This window comes from Macrobrachium rosenbergii, chromosome 18, assembly GCF_040412425.1.
Source record: "Macrobrachium rosenbergii isolate ZJJX-2024 chromosome 18, ASM4041242v1, whole genome shotgun sequence".
Taxonomy (NCBI): domain Eukaryota; kingdom Metazoa; phylum Arthropoda; class Malacostraca; order Decapoda; family Palaemonidae; genus Macrobrachium; species Macrobrachium rosenbergii.
The window spans coordinates 10,289,009-10,310,700 of record NC_089758.1 but is presented as its reverse complement, the minus strand read 5'-3'; the positions used below and the strand labels follow the sequence as shown (position 1 = coordinate 10,310,700).

Below are 21,692 nucleotides of genomic sequence, written 5' to 3'. Positions count from 1 at the left end.
AACTAACAACAAATGCGAATGCGATGGAGTTACTGAGTGAGGTGTAAATTAAAACCTCTAATATGAGTCAGTTTTATACTTAAAATGAGGTTTTCAAGGTGTTGATGCGATCACAGGACTGATCTGTATACAAATAATGCTAATTGACAGGTAGAGACAATTTCTAAGACGAAAGAAAGTTGTGATTCAATATTATTTTGTGACAGAATAGGACCTTGCATTGTTTATACATTTACGATTCACTATTCCAACCCTTCATTACTAGTTTTGCATTCTTCTCAGTTACTCATGTTGCATACTAACTGAGGCTGACAATTAAGGTAAAAATTTCTTACTTAGGTTTGATAATTAGCATTATCTGTTTATCATTAACATTAATTTTTCTAAAATTCACAGATCTTGTGAAGAAGTTAATTATACAGACAAATAAGTGAACCTTCCTGGCTGCTTGAGGACCAAGAGTCCGTGCCGGTTCTAAGACTTTAAAGTTAAAAACAAGAGGACTAAAAGCAAGGAAGCAATTCCGGGAAGTATGAAGATGAAATTCTATTATGATATTTGACTACAGGCCACAACGAATTCCTATTAATGACATTAAATAAGTACCTAGTTCTGATATATTCTAATGGCAATAAACATGCATGTGGAGCGATAAGGTAGTTATCAGATTTATTTGCCTTTCAGCCAGCCAGCCAATCACACTACTGACACTTGTCTTTCGTATGACAGTAACTGAATTTGCTTTTGATAGGCAAAAGGCTTTCTTGCAGAAAAATCATCTTTCATTAATCATTTTCATCACAGCAGACACACTTCGTTATGTTAATGTAAATCAATTAGACAACGGCAAATAAGCAACGCGAAAGACCAGTTGGCACGGTTTATTATTTTGAAAGTGTGGCGGGAAAAGCGGGCCAACATTCATTTGTTCTTCTTGGTGTATGATGGTCATGATGTCATCAATCCACATATGACGTCATCTAAACCCTTTGGGAAAGCTGCTGTGTGTATCCGTCTCGTCCAGTTTTAGGAAGCGATTATTGAGTGTTGAGCTGTGCGCAGCGTGAAAATCGTAGTGAATATATCAAATAAACGTAAGGAAGATGTCTACGCCAGCGAGGAGACGACTTATGAGGGATTTTAAGAGGTGAGAGACAAAGAAAATTGTTCGGGATTTAATACATCAGCTGACGACGACCTTCGTCGTTTCTGCTTCTTCCTTTTAAGATGGTGTGGGATTTATTATGGCCGCCCCATCAATATTACCCACAGACTTTGCCGATATGACTGATTACTTTTGTGGATAAAGTGTTAATGTGCATTTTAGTTGCGTTTAATCCTTGAAGGGACTGGCAATTGACGTATTTGTCTAATGGAGGGGGTGACTCGACTTTTCCTCCAGGTTATTCGTTTGTCGCCCCTTTTTCATTCATTTCCGCGTTTGCCTGTTTACGTGTTGTACCACTCGAAACTGGCCGCATTTCTTCTTTGAAAAGTTAATTGTGTGAAATTGGCATTGGGATGTCGACGAGGGAAAAGCATTCGCCATCAAGTGCAGAGACGACTTCTGGTCCTTTGTTTTTGCTTCTAAAAATACAGTCATGACGTCGCTGGAGGAGGACATTTTATTATGAATTTTGGGGGCCTGTTGCATGTATGGGATTTCCCCTCCGTCATTGGTCTAGGTTTTAGAAAGTATTGCGTGTACACGCGAAGGATTTGTGGAAGGCATTTCTCCACCGTTAATACACACAGCGAGAGGTTCTCGTAATTATCGAAGGTCGGGAGGTCCCACCAGTGGTTGACTCAACGTATTTTTCCAAGTGTTGCAATGTGTGGCGTAATGTTATGCAATTACAACAACACCTCAATTCTTGTTGCTCATAATATTACTGGCTTGAATTTTTATTGTTGCTTGTAATATTACTAGCTGGCATTTGTACTGTTGCTAGTAATCTTACTGGCAGGATTTTTTATTGTTGCATGTAATATTACAGCTTGGAATTTTTATTGTTACTTGTAATGTGAGGCTACAGGCTGGAATTTTTGTTGTTGCTTGTAATATTTCTGGCTGGAATTTTTCGAGAATTTGTTGCCTGCCTGCAACCTGTTATTTTGAAATGTAGATAAGATGTAATTAGCCTATTGCAGTGGTGGTTTAACTTCCCCTAAAGCCTGAAATATGTCTGGGTGCTTAGGTCTCGGTTATTGCTGTTGAAAAAACAGATTCTCTCATGACCTACATAGTGCACAGGAATTTTTTGGTAAATATTCTTAATACAGTATTTAACAGGTTTATGTTCTTGAAAATTTGAGTGCATCGTAGATTTTTTCCATTCTTTAATTTGTTGATATTAAAATCCAGCATTGCTTTCTGCCAACACCCAAAGCTGTAATATTAGATGTTTGAAATGTAGGCTAGATGAAATAGCCTAAGCAAAGAGAATGTCTCTTGTGCACCTTGTGCCTGTGAGACTTTTTTAAGACAAAGGCATTTAAGATTTAGCAAAGGTAACCAGATGAAAAAAATAACTCTGGGAATAATCTTCAAACCTACGATGCCAGTTCCTTCATACTCCTAGTGTTTGAGTTTGCATATTGTTCAGTTTAAGTGACAGCCTAACTAATTTTCCTTGGCAAATATTTGTCCAGCATTAAAGAGGGAGTTGATTAAATTTTGTGGGATCTGAACCATAGAAGTCAGTGGTTTGATATGTCTACAAGGACATTATTGTTCAGCAGATTAGATCCAAAACATAGTTATAAGAAATTATTAGTGTTTCCAATTGGAGAAAAGTAAAATGATATAATTAAGGAATCTTTGCCAGTCTTTGAAAACCAGTAAACTTGAGTTATAAGCTTCCTGACAATTGCTTGCATTTCTTTCTTTCTATACAAGCACCCTAGTTTGGTACCACAAGATAATAAACCACATACAGTTTTAATTTAGTGGTGGGACAGTGGGAAGCAGAGGTGTCATAGATAATGTAGGCCAGGGCTGACCAGCTGAAGCTTGTAGTTCCTTATTTAACTTTTACAAATTCTAAAGGTATGGTTTCTCAGTGTGTCCTATTGATGAAAGAATTGAAGTTGTCTGCCTTGGAACCTCTCCTTAAGGAAGAAGGATACAACTAGTCATGAGGAGGTGGGACTGAATCATTCTTGTATTCTTTGCATTCACCCAGTGTACCTTAGCCCACACAGATTTGGTAACACTTTCTTGTTCAGGGTCTGCAAAGATTTTGTAAACCAGACATTTTTATGTTGGAAGTGTTCGTTTTCAAAACTTTTCAGCCTAAGATGTTAGATAAAATGGCTGCCGTAACATTTAGGTCCTACTAGTTGATCAAGGCCAACTTAGGCCATCCTAGTTAAGGGAAAGAGCTGAAGTAAAGTATGTGTAAAATACTAAAACTAGAAAGTAATTCAGAGTATTCTTTTATACATAAAGGATGTGTTGGAAGAGTAGTCTAGTCAAGTTTGGAAGTGAATAGGGACAATTATTTCAGGATGCTGAGTAGTACTAGTATGTATAATGGCAGTTAGGTTTATATTTCAACATTCGATAACATAGTCTCACCATAATTGGTACTGAAATCCTTGTTTATTACAAGTTAAAACAGTTTATTTAATCATAGTCCATTCATGGTGACTGAGCCAACTTAGGATTCATATTACTGCATAGTAGCCTATATGTACAAGAAATTTTAACTGTTAATAATGTGATGATGTGGTTACAGAACACTAGTAACAAAACCTGTTGTCTTGTGTTTTAGGTGAAGTTCAAGGTATGGAGCACATCATTAGTTAAATCACTTAAAGTTTTACATTGTAGATATATTTACTAATGTTATCACATTTTAATATATTAACACTAGACTGTCACTAAATAAACTGAGATTTGATTCTAATTCCCTTCACAACTTGCAATTAGGAATCAGGTTTCTTAAAAAACCCAATCTTTGCCACTGCCAAAGACATATATATAACTCTTATTTTTGTCTAAAAAATTCATTTCCAAGCAATTATATACAGAGGAAAAGGGTTTTTGAGAATGTGTGAGTTATAAATTAAGCTGTGTTTAATAGTTGCTCACGATCGTGGTGTTCGAGTTGGCTAAATGTATGCGGGTAGGGTAGCTAAGGAAATTGCAGGGTTAGGCTAAGGTTTTTGGGTAGCCCAGCTTATGTTAATCCTATTACTATTTTCCTAACCAAATTTTTGTAGTTTTCTTCACACTTTGAGGATGGTAAGAGTAAACATTGACTGATAATCCTTTACAACTTTATGTACAGAGTACATAATGTGTAAATTTTAGGATAGTTACCGTAAATTGATAGAAGGATAGGTTACAGTACTTCCAGTAGTTTTGATTCAAATTGTGAATTAAATATATGAAAGATACTGAAACAGGTAACTGAGCAGCAGCTTTCATAAATGTGCCGGCACATATTGACATTTTGTCATCCTTTTGCAATTGGATACCCAAGTTCACAAAAGCAGCTATCAGTGGAGGCAAAAGTGAATACACCCATGTTCGTCCCCTTGTAACCAAAGACCAACACTCTTGCCCGGGGAAAAGCCATTGCTCCCAGCTGACGATAATGACTTTCAGTTGTGTATAATAAAGCTGGTCCTGTAGGCATAAAATTGTGTTTATTTTACATAGAAAAAGGAATGGTATTAAGTATATTACATGATTAAAAGTAATATACTGTAGCGTAGAAACAGTTTTGGCAGTGGGACTGCCTGAGCACCAGTTGGTGCCATCACTGTTGGCACAGCATTACAAGATACCTCCAAAAATTGTGTGGCAGTGCCATAAAAAACTTTATAAAAGTACAGTACACTCCTAGTAAGGTTGCGTTAGTGGAGTTTTAAGTGAAAGTGTTGTACAGTAATTACAAATATGAGAGCTTTAGTGATGTGGTTAGTTGGGGATAGAAAGTCTCACTGCCTTTAACATTTAAGATTTGTAATGACTGTTAACTGGCTTGCAGAATGTCTTGTTTAGGGTAAGTGAAAAATGGGAGCTATTCTTTCACTGAATTATACAGAGAATATAGATAAACCTTGCCAAGCTTAAATATCGGTTTACAATTTTGTAATTAGAAAGCATGGTAAAATGTTTATATAGAACAAGCCGTTTACAAGATAATGTAAATTAGATTTTTTATCATTATATTCCCTGGAGGGAGAGTACTGCTTAGAATGCCTTGTTTAGTGCACTGTAGGCAGTGATAAAAGTTTTTCCAGGTTCTTTTGGCCTCCAGGTACATTGAGTTTTTTTAACCCATTCCTATTGACTTTCCCCAGATGGCATTCCAGATTTAATGAACCATGGTCAATTTATGAAGTGCCTCATTTGAGTAAATATCCACTCAGCCAGTTATTCTGTTCTTTCTATTTAGACCTCTATGAAGAAGAGTGATTTTATTTTGTAGGTTTAATTATTTGATATGTACAGTATACAACAATTTCTTTTGTAAATGTGCATAACTGGTAAATTTGCTGGGTAATTTCACTGTTTCCCTTTCACTTAATCCATATTTTGCACATTTTGTTGCCATGTCATATGTAAGCTGAAGAGAAAAGTGTGCAAGGTACTGTGGAGTTTTCATAGTGCTTTTATAGTACATCAGCCTCATTTGGCATTGTTATATTGGTATTTCTGAGTTCTCCCCACTTTTTTGTCGCATTCTCTCTGCTCTGATTCTGTTAATTCTTTGTCACTGGTTGCCATCTTTTCGTCTCCATATATACCACAAATCTGTTTGCAAATTACTCGTGTTCATTTCATGCAATTTTAGATTTTCCCTTTAATGTTACTGGTGTTATATTCATTTGTACCATATTTTATTATTAATATATTGTAATCATTGACTCAAAATATATGCAGTACAGTTCAGTTCTCTGTAATTAAACATTAGTAGATACATGAATTTTTTATATTAATTGTAATACATCTATAGATAGTTTGGACATGTGTTGAGAAGGGATGAGGAACAATTAATCTGAAAAGTAATTATGGGAGAAGTATGACAAAGGCCTGTGGGAAGTCCCAGGAAGTCTTGGCAAAAAAGAGTGGGTAGACAAGGACCTAGACTTGCTAGGGTTTCAGACACACAGGAGATATAGGACAGAAGAGAGTGGAGAGAACTTAATTCACACTGAACCTCATAAAGGAAAGAGCTTAAGAAATTGGGTTTGTGAAATTATGTAAATTGTGTGTGGGGATTCATGTCATTACCTTCCTTGAGCACCTGCCATGGCTTGGATTTTGACATCTCAGGTTCTCAGCAGGTGCTTCTTTGTCAGTAGTTCTTCATTAAAGGCCACCATGGTTGATGTCCTTGTTGCTTCTGTTGTTGCTGTTATGGTGGCCACCTCCTATAACTCTTGGCCCTTTGGGGATACCTGCCTCTACTTTATCCATGGTTGGCCTGGGAGAGGATGGAAGGGCCCTTGGTTATGAGAGGGTGAAGAGTCACAGTGCTCTTCATCCTACTCATATCATGTAATACTCCTGCTCCTATTCTTTCCCCCCCACCACCACCTTTGCCTTCCTTGTCTTCAGAAAAGCAGATGTGTTGGGTTATAATTTGGTTAGCAGGTGGATAGGTCATGAGTTTGCTTGTGGCCAGTTCCATGCCAGTGCCCGGTCACATGATCAGTATCACAAGAGAACAGATCTTGACTAGTTTACAGAGAGGGGGGGATGAAAAGCAGTCAGTTCTTTCCTGGTCTATCAGCTGCCCTGGGTCTTAAGAACTGGTTCATCTTCTGAATAATAGTAATAATAATAGTACTGTAATAATAATTCAGTACAATTTTGGAGGTGCTTGTGAACAGTCCCCTGGATGTCACAATCATGACTGTGCTCCTGTGCATATTACCAGCCTGGACTGCCCCCGCCCAAGTTTGGAAGAGTATGTGCTTGGCTCCTGGTCCATTCCATATGCTCAGCTAGATATTACTCATAGTGGGATGGGCACTTTATGCTCCTGCTTGCATAGATCAAGTTTTGGATCCAGCCTTGTTGATTCTGCTTAAAATCTAAACTCAGTGCATGAAGATGATCATGCCCAGTCTCTTTTGGCACCTTGGATTGTGACACGGCGCCTTGGTGCCAATCTCTTGGTCATGGTACTCTGAGCTGTCACAAGTTAGTGCTTGCATGTCCTCTCTGCTCTGGAAGGCACTTTCATGAGGCCTTGAGGCTCATGTATGTGTGATGGCTTAAAGAGGAAAATGCCCAGAGTGCTTCCTTGGCACCTTGTGTCCTCTTATGGAGCATACCCTGGGTTTTGGCCCAAGATGCATCACCTCTTTATGTGTTGTGTGCAGGTCAGGAAATTTCTTTCTGTTTTTCCTTTGTCTCACAAGTAGCCACGAACTTACAACTGCATGCTCTGATTGATGATCCCATACTGGTTGAACCATGAAGTCTGACTCAGAGAGGTTTCATAACTAGCTGCTCAGATTGCCTTCTAGGGGTTCAATGCTTCTATCTGTCTTTTGAGAGTACTATGTCATGCTCTGTTTCATCACTTTGAGCAAGGGTCTTTTTCACTTCAGTTAATCCCCCTTTTCAAAGGACCACGTAGATGTGAAAGGGGTCTCTTGAACACTTGAAATTTTTTTACTTCTTAGAGTCAAGAGCCCTACCTACAGTATGCTTTTAGATTAAATGGTATGGAGTTTCCAGAGTCAAGAGCCCTACCTACAGTATGCTTTTAGATTAAATAGTGTGGAGTTTCCATTATCATAAATTTTTCTTACCTTGTGTACAGGAAAGGTGTTATAGCTGGAATTGGAATCTATATGTGAAGTAAATAGTGGGAGTAGTGGTGGAATCATCAACTGGCCAAAAATGTTTGGACTGAAAAGTTATGAAGAACAAAACTATCCTCTAGGGCAGGCCCATGGATTCCAGTGGTTGGCTAGCTCTGGTGGTAAAACTATTGGCATTCTGCCCACTTTGTCTTCAAGTGTAATTACGGAAGGGAGGATTACATTTTTCTAATGCTCCATTCCATGAAGTGGGTTTAGGCTGTGCTTGTGCCACACTGTGTTGGTGCCATCCCTATTGGGGTAGGTTAAAGAGTGGACATTAGGATTCAGCTCCTCCTGATGCCATTTGTGTAAAAATAGAGTATCATGAACAGTACTGTATATCTTGTCAAGGTGTCCAGGTCCTTTTATTGATTTTATATTTCCTTCTTCTCATGGACAGTATGAAACTGATCCACTTATACCCCTGACCATGTGACACACTTGACACAGAAGACACTTTCTGGCACTAGTACTGGTGACAGCCCAACAATAACAATCATTGCTAGTAAAGAACATGTATCTAGATGAACTCAAAAGACTATTAGTGACTTCTTGACTGTTAAAAAGAGTCCTTTTATCTCTTAACAGTCGTGGAATAAGTACTGTAATGAAATAAAATAAAAAATTAAAAAATTTTAATAAAGATAAGTTTTACCTGGAGTGTATGAACCTGCTTCATATATAACAAATTATTGACAAAGGCTAAGAATAAAAGATAAAGGGTATAAATATGTTTGATACCCATAGGGAGTTATTGGTAGAGTACCAAAGTTTGCTGCTCAGGGTAAAGAATGTTGACTTTTAGAAACTTCATCTCCAGATGAAAGGAAAAAATTGCTTTCTCTTGTTTATTTTAAAGGAAGTAAAGTCAAGTACACTCCAAATGCATATTGAATTAGACTAAAGATACTGTCTTTCATGCAAAATTGTTGGATTACTCAATAGAAAGTTTTACTGAAAATAAAATTTGTAGGAAAAATCAAAAAAGAGTAGATGGTATATTAAAAACACTTTGACCGTCACCTCCTGTAGCAAAAAGGAAAGAAACAAACCAGTCGTTTGTCTGAACTGTAGTGGTCATGGGCATGAATGTTGTACCTAACACCATGTGCCCACTGCAAAGGTCAACACAGTCTTGTATTATTAAGTATTGTATTAAAAAATAAATTTTTAACAATACCAAACAATGCATCATAGATTTTACAGAGGAACTGTCAGTTTGTTTCTCTAGTTTTAACTATTTTTGAGGTTTTTGATGTCTTCCTCTTTACAGGCTTCAACAAGATCCCCCTGCAGGCGTGAGCGCTGCACCAACAGAGAATAATATAATGATATGGAATGCTGTTATATTTGGGTAAGTGTTCACAAGTAAATTGGCCATTTGCTTTAGATTACAGTTTTTGATGGTTTTTATATGATTTTAGCAAAAGGATATAATAAGACAGTAGTTGATAGCCAAATATACTTTACATTAGAATGGTCACTTAAATTTTATTGGTATTTTAGGAACCAGACACACATGCTTTGGTAGGACTTATTAGTTAAAAAATATAGGGGATATTTATGGTTCAAATGTTTCATAACCAGCCGGTGGGTTTGGCAAAATTATGAACTTCTTGTTAGGGATTTACATACAGAGCAACAGTGGATTCCTTTCCTGATACAGCTGTGAAGTATTTTCTGTAGTTAATAAACCTGGCCAAAAGATTTTTTTTTTTTTTTTTTTTTTTTTTTTTTTTTCCGATAATTAGTGCAGACTTTTCTGTTCCCAAATGTGTTCAAAAAAAAAAAAAAAAAAAAATTACTGTAGATATGAGTTGGTTTTGTGGATATGGCTCTCAATGCAGTACTTTGTTACAGTATTTAACCAGTTTCCCTTTTAATGTTTAGAATCTGTATTTTTTTGTACCTGTAAATTTAGCTGTGGTCCAGTTTTTTTTTTATTTTACATTGGGCTTCCAAGGCGGGATGTTTACATGTTCTTTGTAAGTGCTGTTTAATTTTTGTTTCTTTGTTACTTGCATGTGAAAATGCAAGTGTTTGTGCTCTTTGCTATTGGAATTGTGCAGTGGTTGCCAAATGATAGATATATTTTGGTTCAAATAGTATGATAGTTTGTAAATAATGAAATTCAAATCATGTTGTGTATGCTTGCTTACTTTAAGTAATTTTATTACATTCTGTGTATGATAGAATCATACATTAGGAGTTTGGTTGATAATATTGCATTGATGAATGGTTATTTTTTTCTTTATTTTTTGTGTGTTATATAAAGTCAACCTTTTGAGCCTTAGAATATGTGGCAATCATTAGGTCTTTGAGTTCTTGAAAATATCTTATGTAAATTTGATATTAATTTTTCTCAAACTTCTTTTATTTATTGTGGAATTTCTTTATTTTGCCTAATAATTGTCATGGTGACAGGTCGGGTTGTTGGTATTGATGTTAATTGTGAACTTGTTGAATGAGAAGGTTAGAAGGACATACTATAATGTATTGCCTTTCCTGTGTTTCCTCACATTTTACCCCACATTTTATGAATTTTGCTATGAGATTTTCTTTCTTTGGGCACATCATCATATTTAGTTTTTTCGTAATTTGATAACACCATAACACCGTCATTCTTTGAATTTGGTACTCCCAGTTTCATTTAATGCTGCTGTGGCTAATGACAAATGAGTGGTAGGATTTCTGTTTCTATGTAGGGTGCTTACTCTGTATTGGTTCCTTTATACCCTAGTTGACAACTGTGCTTGTTGATGGTGGTTAACCTAAGTTATTGCTGACAAAGCTGTAAAAGATGAGAACAGGACATTGAATAACTGTCATTGGTACAGAAATAGTAGACTGGCTGAAACATGGGTACCAACATCAGTCTGGCAACAACCCATTTAGATCATATAAGTAAGAATTAAGTCAGTGTATTGAAAAGCTGTTGCTTCTGCCCAGTCATTCATAATCCATGCACATTAGAATCGTAGTAAGGTCAGAAGAAGCCAACATTTTGCCAAGGCTGGTAAACAGGAAAATTCCTGATAGGATTGGCAACACCGTGACATCCTTGACTTTCTCTGCAATGATATTGACCAACTCAAGAAGTCTGTCAACTGACAGGAACAAAATATTGAATGTTGCTCTGACAATGATATAAAAGAAAGAGTTTTGTCTGCATTAGCTGTTTGTTTGAGGTGTTAGTGTTTCGGTGCCCCTTATTGGTGCACTGTAGGCATTACTGAAGTGCTTTTTGTGGTATAACTTCGGCCTCTAGCTGCACTGTTCAAGCCTTTTACTTAACCTCCATTATTGGTTCCTTTCTTCACTCTTACTCTCCAGCCTCTCTTAACTGTTACTACGTAGTGCAACTGTGGGGTTACTCCCAGGTCCACTTTTAGATCCCTGTAGCCTACCTCATATCCCCTATTTTCTGGATCTCTCTCTATCTTGCTCTCCAATCATTGCAACTTCCTCTCCTCGCTGTCTTAAGTGCTGAATGGCTGAAAGTGCCCATTGCTTGGCTTGATGGCCTAAATTTCATAAAATCAAACTATTATTGATGAGAAACATGTAATTTTTTTCAGAGCAAAGTTTTTCTTACTGAAAAAGTATTTTTAAAAACCCCCAAAGCATTATTATAGGAAGACTTCTGTTCTCTACTGTACTTACACCAAACATTGATTTATTGGTGACACTTTGTTCCTTACTTTAATAGACTTAGCTGTGCTTTTCAAGCACTTTTACCCTCTGACCTGGAAAACAGCCAGTGATATAGGTGGTTGAGGTTGGTTGCAAGGAATTTCCCTTATGGGTGATGTTTTCGTAGGTGAAGACTTCATGAGCTGGTATCTGAAACCCTTTCTCTTTTAGCACTTCATAATCACAGAGTAAGTTTTATGCACCCTTGCAATTGTATTGTGGTGCTTAGTGATAGGTTTAACTCAGTATTATGACTAAAATTCAACATTCTACATCTTGATGATCATTGGAAGATGATAGTGGTATATAATTTCATAACCTTCCTTGAATATTGTGCTGATGTACATGATTGAATCACACTAAGGTCTTGAATTTTTTTTCTAATTGTTTTGACATATTTCATGGCTCATCATTGGTTATATCACCTTTTACTTTGTTAGACCTTTTTTAAAATGTTTCTAGTTTGTCAGTAGCAGTTGATTTCATAACTATGTAAAATGGTGAAATCTTTCATTCATTAATTAAATGTATTTATGAAACAAACCATAATGGCAATTATCTCGCTAGAAAGCGTGAGAGTGAATAGAAATGAGCAAGAAAGTACTAGTGTTGTACTGTATAATAGAAATGTGCAAAATACCATATGAATAATGAAATGCTGCATAAAGCGTGGTAGTAAGGTATTACAGTAACTTTTTATTTGATACTTTCAATATCCATGGCTCTGACAGGACAGTAGGTTCACAGTGAACTATATAGAAGACTTTATGTAGGTTATTTGACAATTGGGCATCAGTAGAATGTTGACTTTGCACAACTAGCATGCACTGGAGAGGCGAAATATGTTCCTTATTGAAATAAAGCTGATATAAATGGGTCAAAAATTAATTCCTTTAGGGAAAATTACATAGCAATTACCATGGTTTCGATACTGAAAATACTCTGCTCTTTATGCCACTGAACCTTTTTGACTCTTCCTTCCCTTGGACACCTTCTAGGGTGGTTGTTCTACAAGTTTTTCAGTTGTTCAAGCACCTCTCGAACAAAAACACATATGTCAAGTACCAGAACTCGGAGGGCTTAAGGCTGGAGGTTGATTGGTTTTGTAATTCCTTTCAATCTCTCCCTTCTCCCTTTCTTTCTTATATCTGCAAGGTAGCAGTCAGGCCAAGTATTTGAAGGACCCAGCCTTGTTGCATATAAGCTACTTGATTGAGCCATCCTGTCTTAGATCTTCAGCTCATAAGAAGTAACTTCCTCCATTCCCCCATTTAATAGGGGTTGTGGGTGGTACAGCTACAACCTGAATCCACCAAATTATGATTAACCTAGATCTATAAGCTGTAGAACATGTTCTCCCTCTGTTGGGCAGTACTTGGTTTTCTGATTTTTTTTTTTTTTTCTTGAGTGAGAGTATAGATGTCTCACTCTGGAACTTTTTTTATCAGTCAACATCCCTATGCTGGATTGTATAACACATTTTGTAACACATCAAAGACTTCACAAACTGGTTGAATAGAAGTGAATGATGTATTGATAATTCTAACCAGTGCTTCACATGAACATCCAGGATTAGCCAAAGGTTCATTCTCCACTTATGGCCATTGACTTACTTTCAACCTGTTTGTCATATGCAAGAGATAAGTTGCCACTGTAAGTTTATGACGTGTTTACTGCAATGTGGATGCACCCCTATCTTGACAAGGAACATGGCCTTCCAGGTGGAGATTCAACTTGCAGTCAGTGGAGAGACTTTTCTTCCACTAAGGAGCGTGTCTCGTACATAGTAGAGAGTGGTTTGTATTGTAGTAGGAACAAATGTTAAATTTAAATAAATTTTTATATTTCTAAAATGTACAGACCACATAGCCCTTGATGCTGTAGAAAATGCTTGGTTGTGGCAGGTGGGGTGGGCATCTTTATCCATGTACCTCCACTTAACCACCACGTAACCAAGTTTCAGAGACTGTTTCCAGTTTACATTGAGGAATATTCCTTCATAAAATGTTTTCATATTTAGGAAAAATACAAAATACTAAAAAAATTTTATATTAATGTAGTCCTAAAAAATATTTGGTACAAATTCAATAGTACAAATTGATTACATAAGCGAATTTCTTGTCTTAGGGTCCCCCGGGATGAGTAAGTTAGTTAAGAATTGCAGCCAGGGTTTGAGGTTTGCATATTATGCATGTGCACTCATCCCTTGTAGTTATTCAGTATATATAAACAAAAGGTTATCCTAAAGGTTATTCTTTTCATATCCACCTCTCTTCAACAAATTGCCCATAAGCTAGAAAGATTTATGTAGGTATTACTGTCTTTGATAGCTATGTTGTATGGGTCTGTCATACTCGTACTGCATTTTTTAAAATTAGAACTGCATTATGAAATTGGTGTGAATAATTTATATGTGTACCAGAGTTTTTATAGCATCAACAAGGTTGACATGAAAGTTGCTAATCACTGAAAAGTTTCTGGAGCGCTTACAATGCAGCAGGAATAACCATTAAAAATTGATCTTCATTTTCATCAACAGACCACACGACACCCCGTTTGAAGACGGCACATTTAAACTGACGTTGGAATTCACAGAAGAGTACCCCAACAAACCACCTACGGTGAAGTTTGTTAGTAAGATGTTTCATCCTAATGTATATGCCGATGGTGGTATCTGCTTGGATATTTTACAGAACAGATGGTCCCCTACTTATGATGTAGCTGCTATTCTTACTTCGATACAGGTGAGCCCATAAGAGATTTGTTTTCCGCCCATAAATGCCTTTATTGATTTCTTTGTGTCTTGTGTTAAGTTCCTCTATATATATGAAGGTTATGAATAAAAAGGGTTACTGATAAAGGTTGCTGGGGGAAAGACTGGTAATTTTAAATTTTCATCATTTTATATTTTTAAGTATTTTTTTATATTGAATAATAATGTTCAGGCAGAACTTTGGAGCTCCAGATTTTTTACACATAAATGGAAAAATAGTTTAATTTCATTTTATGAACAGTACTATAATTATACAGTAGTTGTTTTTGTGATGGAAACAACTTGTAATAAGGTGATATTACAGTGAAATCAAAGTTTCAACAACTTTTTCTAGTACAGTTGTGTACTGTTTGGTGATGTATTAAGGTCAGAGAAAATAGAATACCCTACTCATTCATAAACTGTTGACCTTGACAGTTCAGTTTGCAGTAATTTTCATTTCAGGGCAAATAGGTTTTAATCTGTCTTTCACTTATTGCTCAAATGATTTTAAGATATGCTTGGGTTTTCTAATGTCATTCTTCATTGCAATACAGTCTTTTTCAAATAAAATAATTTTTTATACACTTATAATCATAATCAGCCTTTACTCTGTATAAAATAGACAGTCACACTTGAAGAGCTGAAAGAAGACAAGTCCCACCAGCCAGTCCCAGCTCACACTCCACTGACAGCAAGCCAACGTATCTCATTCCTCTTTTCCTACCTTCATCAAACTAATGGGCTTGCATTAAAATGTGTTTGTTGTAAGAACCTAAGTTTTTATGCAAACCACTTAATCATAATTAGCCTGAATTGCATTCCAAAAGGGATGGTGGGACACTTCTGGAGCAGATACTAAACCCAGAATTTGGAAGTTCAGTTCATGTAGACAAAGGAGAAAGGAGCCATTGATGACCTGTGAAATTTAGTTACCTTCCATGAAGAGTGGATGGAATGGAAGCTGTAACTCTGATAATACATGCACTAAGCATCTCAGGAATGAAAGTGGGTAATAAAAAAAAAAAAAACTGTTCCTGAGGAATATCAGATGAAGAATGTGAATAGCCAGAGTCATTTGGCTGCAGAAAAGAGTAGATCACTTGAACAGTGAAGCTGTTGAGCCTGATTTGCACAATGGTCTCCCCAGGAATATCTAAATTCCTGACTAGGAATCTGCTGAAGCTGACACAAAAGAGAGACCTTGAGACAGACCAGTTCTGGTGATTTGAGAGACAGGACGAGTGAATGCTTGAGGGCCAAAAAGGAGCAGTCTGCTGGAGAGACAGCTTACGAGGCCCCACAGGGCAGAGATGATAAACTTTATTCTTCAGAGATTCTGGTATTGTTAATATTGAAAAAAATTAAAAGTTTAACTAAAATTTTAGTCATGTAGTCATTCTAATTTCTGCTTTTAATTCTTTTATGCCTTTACTTGAGCACTGAAGAATGGAGCAAACTGAAGTCCCCACAAGACCAACAGCTGCGATAAGAGGCTATGTCAGAAAGGTGTGGAGCCTACTGATCATCTTAGAAGGACCAAGAGCAATCAGGGACAGCCTTGAGGGTAGAAAGCAGAAGTATGTGTCAGACAAGAACCCCAAAAACCCCAATTAATGAGAATATGAAAGTTCCAGTCAACAAGCAACTTGAAGATTTATGAAAGTCCTGGGAACTGCAGGAGCCAGAATAAAAAGACAAACTAGTTTGTTGATATTAGAAGCTAGTTCCTTCTGTAGTTAGAAAAAAACTCCCACTACCCTGACACTGTTTTTCAACTGAAGAGGAGCAGATGATACCACTCATAGAGAACTAAGGAGCAATTACAAAATAAGGTGGCAGAAGTAGTGAGAATCTCGCAAAAGAATTTATCCTTTTGAAGCTAAGAAGCGTCAACAAGGCCACAGTGACTAAATCCAGAAGGGCCAGGAGAAAGAGGCTGCAACAGGAAGCACTTGCAGAAGGTCAAGAAGTTGAAGAATAACAAGCAGGATAAGGTCCATTCAAGATGCAACAGAATTTGCAACTGTTTAAGAAAACTTGTGGTCACATGGCAAGGTTACAGCTGGAGAGAAGAGCTAAAGGGAAGCAAAAAGTTATGGAGAATTGAAGGGACCTGAAAGTCCTGTCAGACAAGACTTGGGCAGAAGAGGCCACTGTTCTATCAGGGGAAAAAGCTGGAACTCATTAACAAAAGATAAATAGTGAATACTTACAATAACATGTCAGGATGCAAAAAAGGTGCAGAAGCAAAACTTGCCTAACAGTTAAATTCTCTGTTAAATTCTTCTAGAAAATTACTGGACAGGAAAAAGCACGAGACTGAATTGAAGACAGCAATGACTGGGAAAAAACTGTAACTCCTGGGGAGTGCAGCACGCATCTGACTAACAGAGAGGAATAAAAAAACATTGGCTTGCTGTGAGTGGAGTGTGAGATGGCTATGCCTGGTAGGATTCTATCGTATCAGCTTTTCAGGCTAGTGTGACTGAGTCCATTGTACGTGGAGTTACTACTAATAACGACTGATGGATTCTTTTAACCAATGAATAACTTCTTTTTTTACAGTCGCTGTTGGATGAACCTAATCCTAATTCTCCAGCAAATAGTCTTGCAGCACAGCTTTATCAAGAGAATCGACGGGAATATGAAAAACGTGTAGCAGCTATTGTAGAGCAGAGTTGGCTTAATTTTCAGGTATGTTATTTTTTCCTCTGCACTTGCTTTTAGTGTGTATACACCTTTTTTGTGGAAGCATTAGATATGTATGGAAACAGTTTTGCAGACAGAAAGACAACAGAAAAGTGTTGCAGACATAAAGACACCTTTGAGTGGTTCCTTATTTTACAATCAGCATTTTGAGTTAATCCAATCATTAGATTTAAAGAATTGTAATCTATTAAACAAGAACTAGATTATTAAGAAACTTATTCAGTAGCATCCTATGTTACTTAAGGGTTGGTTTGGTTTGGTTAGTAGTAACAGCAATTGAGTTGTAAGTAGGTTACAGTAGGTCAGGGGTGATGGAGTACCTTCATGTGTTTATAGTAGTGGTGTTGACACAAGTGTGAATAGCAATAAAGGTACAGGTTAGAACTTGTCATATTGAATTTTTGTTTTTTTGAGGTTCAGTAATATTTTTGTAGACAAATGAGTTTCATCAAAATTGCTATGGAAACTACACATTTTTTACAAGAACTGTAAATATCTTTGATGGATAAATTTTTTTGCAGGATGAAGATGAAGGTGAAGAAATGAAGAAAGATACGTAGGGGCTAACAACAACGATGTTGCCTAGAGGGCTGGTCCACTGGCTCCTGCTGCTGTTGTGCTGACGGCCGTTACTGTCTTCGCACACCTGCCACTCTCTACACTGCATCTGTCCTGAATGATCTTGCTTCCCTCTACTGATTCAAAAGCTCTGGTAGCTTCAACCATAACTACTAATTGTTGCACTAAAAGTCATTAGAAATATTACCAAGTAGACCACTAAAATATTATGATACTATGAATAACAATTTGTATGATCACCTGTTATGTCTGTCAAGTATGATGTAGATTCACTTTGCAAACCACATTTTTTTTTTATGTGGATAGGTGTGTTTTGAAATAAGCTGATGCAACCTCAATAAAAGCAAGAATTAGGTTCAGCCGTGGGTGGGGAGGGAGGGTTTATGTGGGTGGGAAATGCAGGATGCCTCAGAGTTCTGAGTGGTGACCACCCTCTCTTTAGGGCTTGGATATTCATTGCGACCACAAATAAAGAGTGCCACACTTATCTACTGCAGCCAAGGTCATTTCATCAATTTTGTTTCTGCAAGTTTCTGAGCCGTTCATCATCTTAAAGCTACATCGTGTTCATGACTTTTGGAAAAAGAATATAAAAGTGATAAATGTGTGTGTGTATACTTTTCTCACCTTTCTGAACAGTGCATGTGTGGAGAGGTTTCCGTGTGTGGAATTTCTAATGCTTTACTACTATAATTATGATTATTATTATTATTGTAGTAATTATTATTCCATAGCTTTTATCGCTTTTATGCAGACCATGGATGGCTACATACACGGATCAGTTTTTTTTGGGGGGGATGTCTTTTATTACTAGTCACTCATTTTCCACCTATATTACTTCTGGATTGCTAAGGAGGAATAGACCACAAATGATAGTGTAATATTTTGTCTGTCATTGGTCGTCCTCATGTTAAAAGGTAAACTGTCATTGGATCTTAGCCTCTGATGGTTTTTGAAAAAGTTCCATTGTATTGATTTCAGACATTTCTTGTTAAGGATGGAATTATTTTTCTAATTGGGACATATTTAAGACCTGTTTATGTATTGTTGTTATGATTGAGGAAGTATTGCGAGTTCTTGGATTTTCAGTTTTATTAAAATTAATTTTATCATGTTTTTATTATAGAAAAAGGAAACAGTATGTTCAATATCTTTTTTTTTATTCTGTCAAGATTTATGCATTCATTGTTGTTATTGTTTTGCATGTGATGGCTTTTCCTTTCTTGAGGTATATTTGTTGTCATTAGCAACAAGTTGGTATTGGACTTCATCTACATATACAGCAATATGAAACAGTTTGCCATAGTCTCATTTTTGTCTAGGTTATGTCTGAAAATTAATCTTGAATTGGGAATGTTTTTTAGGACTATTAGATCACCAAGATTTGGGGTAAAAAGTTTTGAAAAATTGAATGATATTGGGAGAAGCAAAGGGAGACAGTTTGCTTTTACAGAATTTGATGCGTATGAATGAACTGTCAAGGATATGATCTCATCAAGAATTTTCCTTGCTGTTTCCCTTCATGTTACCGACTCGATAACAGACTAATGGGCAAGTTGCTGAGTGCTGGACAACTGTCAGAAATATTGCAGCCAATATTATATGAGTGATCTGTCTCTTTATTTTGTAAGTGGTATTTGTCAGATGTTCAGATAGAAGTTTGAGTGTTTCCCAGTTTTTCTTTCTCTTAAAATTTAAAGTGTGAGTTTATGTTGATGAGAGGAGGTTTAGCATGGGTAGTTGGTGGCTGTGAATGATTGTTGTATTTATGCAGCATCACTGGTTTGTATCTGTTGAGTAGCAGTGGACAATCTTCTTGCAACATGTCTGTTTTAGATTGCAAAGAAAAGTGTGAGAATGGCCATAGTGTACCTTTCATTACAATTTCAACAGTCCATGCATTCAGATGTTGATGGAAAACCATTAGAAATTTTTTTCTGTATATAACATACTCGAGAAGAACTTGTGTTATTAGTGCACCTTCAGTTTACCAGTAAACCAGTTTATGAGGTGAATAATAAAAGTGCGAGATTGCTAACTCGTTTAACAGAAAGGATTTGTTTAAACATCTAAGAGAAACTGATTCACTTTGGCTGGTTCCCCTTGGTGAAAGGTGAGAAAAGCCAACATTCAGGATATTTTTTTTCCTGCTCAGCTTAATAAAATGCAAACCAAAGTATGCTTTTCTTGTTTTCATTATTTTTTTTTATATTCTGATAAATTTAATCAGAATTGATTAGTTTTTAGTAGGTATTTTTGATAACCAGATGTATTTGCTCTCATGAAGGATCCGTATGTTTTAACAGATACCAGTAGTAAAAGCTATGCTTGCAGGTATTTTAATCTGTATAATTATAAATCTTGAGGAGTAAGTGTTTGTATAGGTTTGTCCAAAGTCAGGCCAGTCAGTTTTAGGGTTAGGAAATCAGCTAAAACCATTTCATATTTTATATGTAGTTTTTTCCAGAACACAATTGAAATAACTTGAAGTACTTACGTTTATGAAGAGTAGAACTTTCCTCAAAAGCTGTTTATGAAAAATGCTTTTGAAAAGAAAGATTTATACGTTTAGTTCTTTACCTACCATTTTCATACTTTGCCTGCATTCATTTTGGAGTGTTAGAAAAGAATTTTTCCAATAGAAACAGTAATGATCTTGGTTATTTAGTTTTGTTATGATGCTGGTGCATGCATGTATAGGAACATTTGTGTAACATGATGTTTTAATGATGACCAGTTAAATTTTCAGTGATTTTCTCTACTACAGATTTATTACTTGTTAGTAATGAGTTTAATTATTATAACAAAATACCTAATAGCTGAGGTTGGCTATGTTAGCAGTATAAAATTGCTGTTTTTTCTCCATAGAGTTTCATGTAAACTGAGCCTTAGTTATGTACTCAGCCTCTTTCACTGGTCTTTTCAAAATAGACAGAATCTAATAATTTAAAAAAATAATTTAAACTGAAGCTGGTAGCCTCTCTTTCATTCTTCTTGGGTCCTGTCATATGGCTGGGAGAGAATGAATTGTACTTGGCATTGCATGTACCTTTTATGGTACATGTGAATGGTCAAATGATAGTAAAAGCCACCTTTTTGCCAAAAGTTAATTTTACCTTGCATCAGTAGTCCTAAAGCCTGTAGTTCTGGTGGACTTCTCAGTTGGGTATTCTAGATGATAGACGAGTTTTCGAAATTTTTTAACACAAGGTAACAATTCTCATGACAGGTGTGATGCTATAAAACTAGTTTCAAAAGCTAGATCTGTTCTTTGCTTCCATTTTCTTATCAACTCTGTTCAATGTCATGAAGAACAGAGCAGTTAGTTTTAATGTTTTGAGAACTTCGTTAATGTTTAATGTAAGAGACCATTTTTTACACACACAATTCTAAGGAATGTTGCAGGTGCATTTCATCATTGAGGAACTTCAGGTTTCTCTGAAATCTCATTAAACCACACTAGGCTGCAAAGCTGTTCTTAAGAGCCAGTCTAAATATTAAAAGTCACCCAGCCCGGGAGTTCAGCATAGAGCAACATCACACAAGTGTGTAAAGTGCGTATGTCAGTCAAGCTTAGCTTGGAGAAATGTATTAAGGTGATTGAGAATCTTAATTTTACCACTTACTGGTTTTTAGGTTTAGGTTTGATAAAGGTGGCATTCCTACACAAACATTTATTTGGTCAGATTTCAGTAATGAAATTCATTGAACTGCAATGGTGTAAAAATGGCCTTTCTTAAATAATACTCCATTTAGGTAACTGTATGTGATTCTGTTTGGAAATCATACTTTTTTAGGTATATGTTCTTTTCTTTCTTATTGGAATAAAGCGGAAGATAATACTTTTGCTACCAAAATTCATATAACATGAAGTGTTAAAGAAGTGTCGATTTATATTATTTCCTGTAATGTACTGTGAGCTGGTGAATTTCAAGTGTTGAGACTTCTCATTTTTCTTGAAGAGTATTCAAAATACTGTACACATCCTATGTTTTGATATCTCCTTATACCTGTAGACGACATCATCTTTCAATTTTAATAGGACAGAAGGATTCCTATGTGAAGTACATTGTGCTTTGTGTATATAATGTTATCAATAAATTTCATCCATAATTACAAA

At 36.3% G+C, this 21,692-nt stretch overlaps 1 protein-coding gene across 1 annotated transcript; it reads left to right on the top strand.

The window, feature by feature from the left end:
- Positions 1-961: 961 nt before the first annotated feature.
- Ubc6 (ubiquitin conjugating enzyme 6) lies at positions 962-21,692 on the top strand. Its single transcript, XM_067120293.1, has 5 exons — positions 962-1,147; positions 9,110-9,190; positions 14,069-14,273; positions 16,850-16,978; positions 17,515-21,692. Exons 1-5 carry the CDS (start codon positions 1,104-1,106, stop codon positions 17,551-17,553), a joined length of 498 nt encoding a protein of 165 aa, XP_066976394.1. The 5' UTR covers positions 962-1,103; the 3' UTR covers positions 17,554-21,692.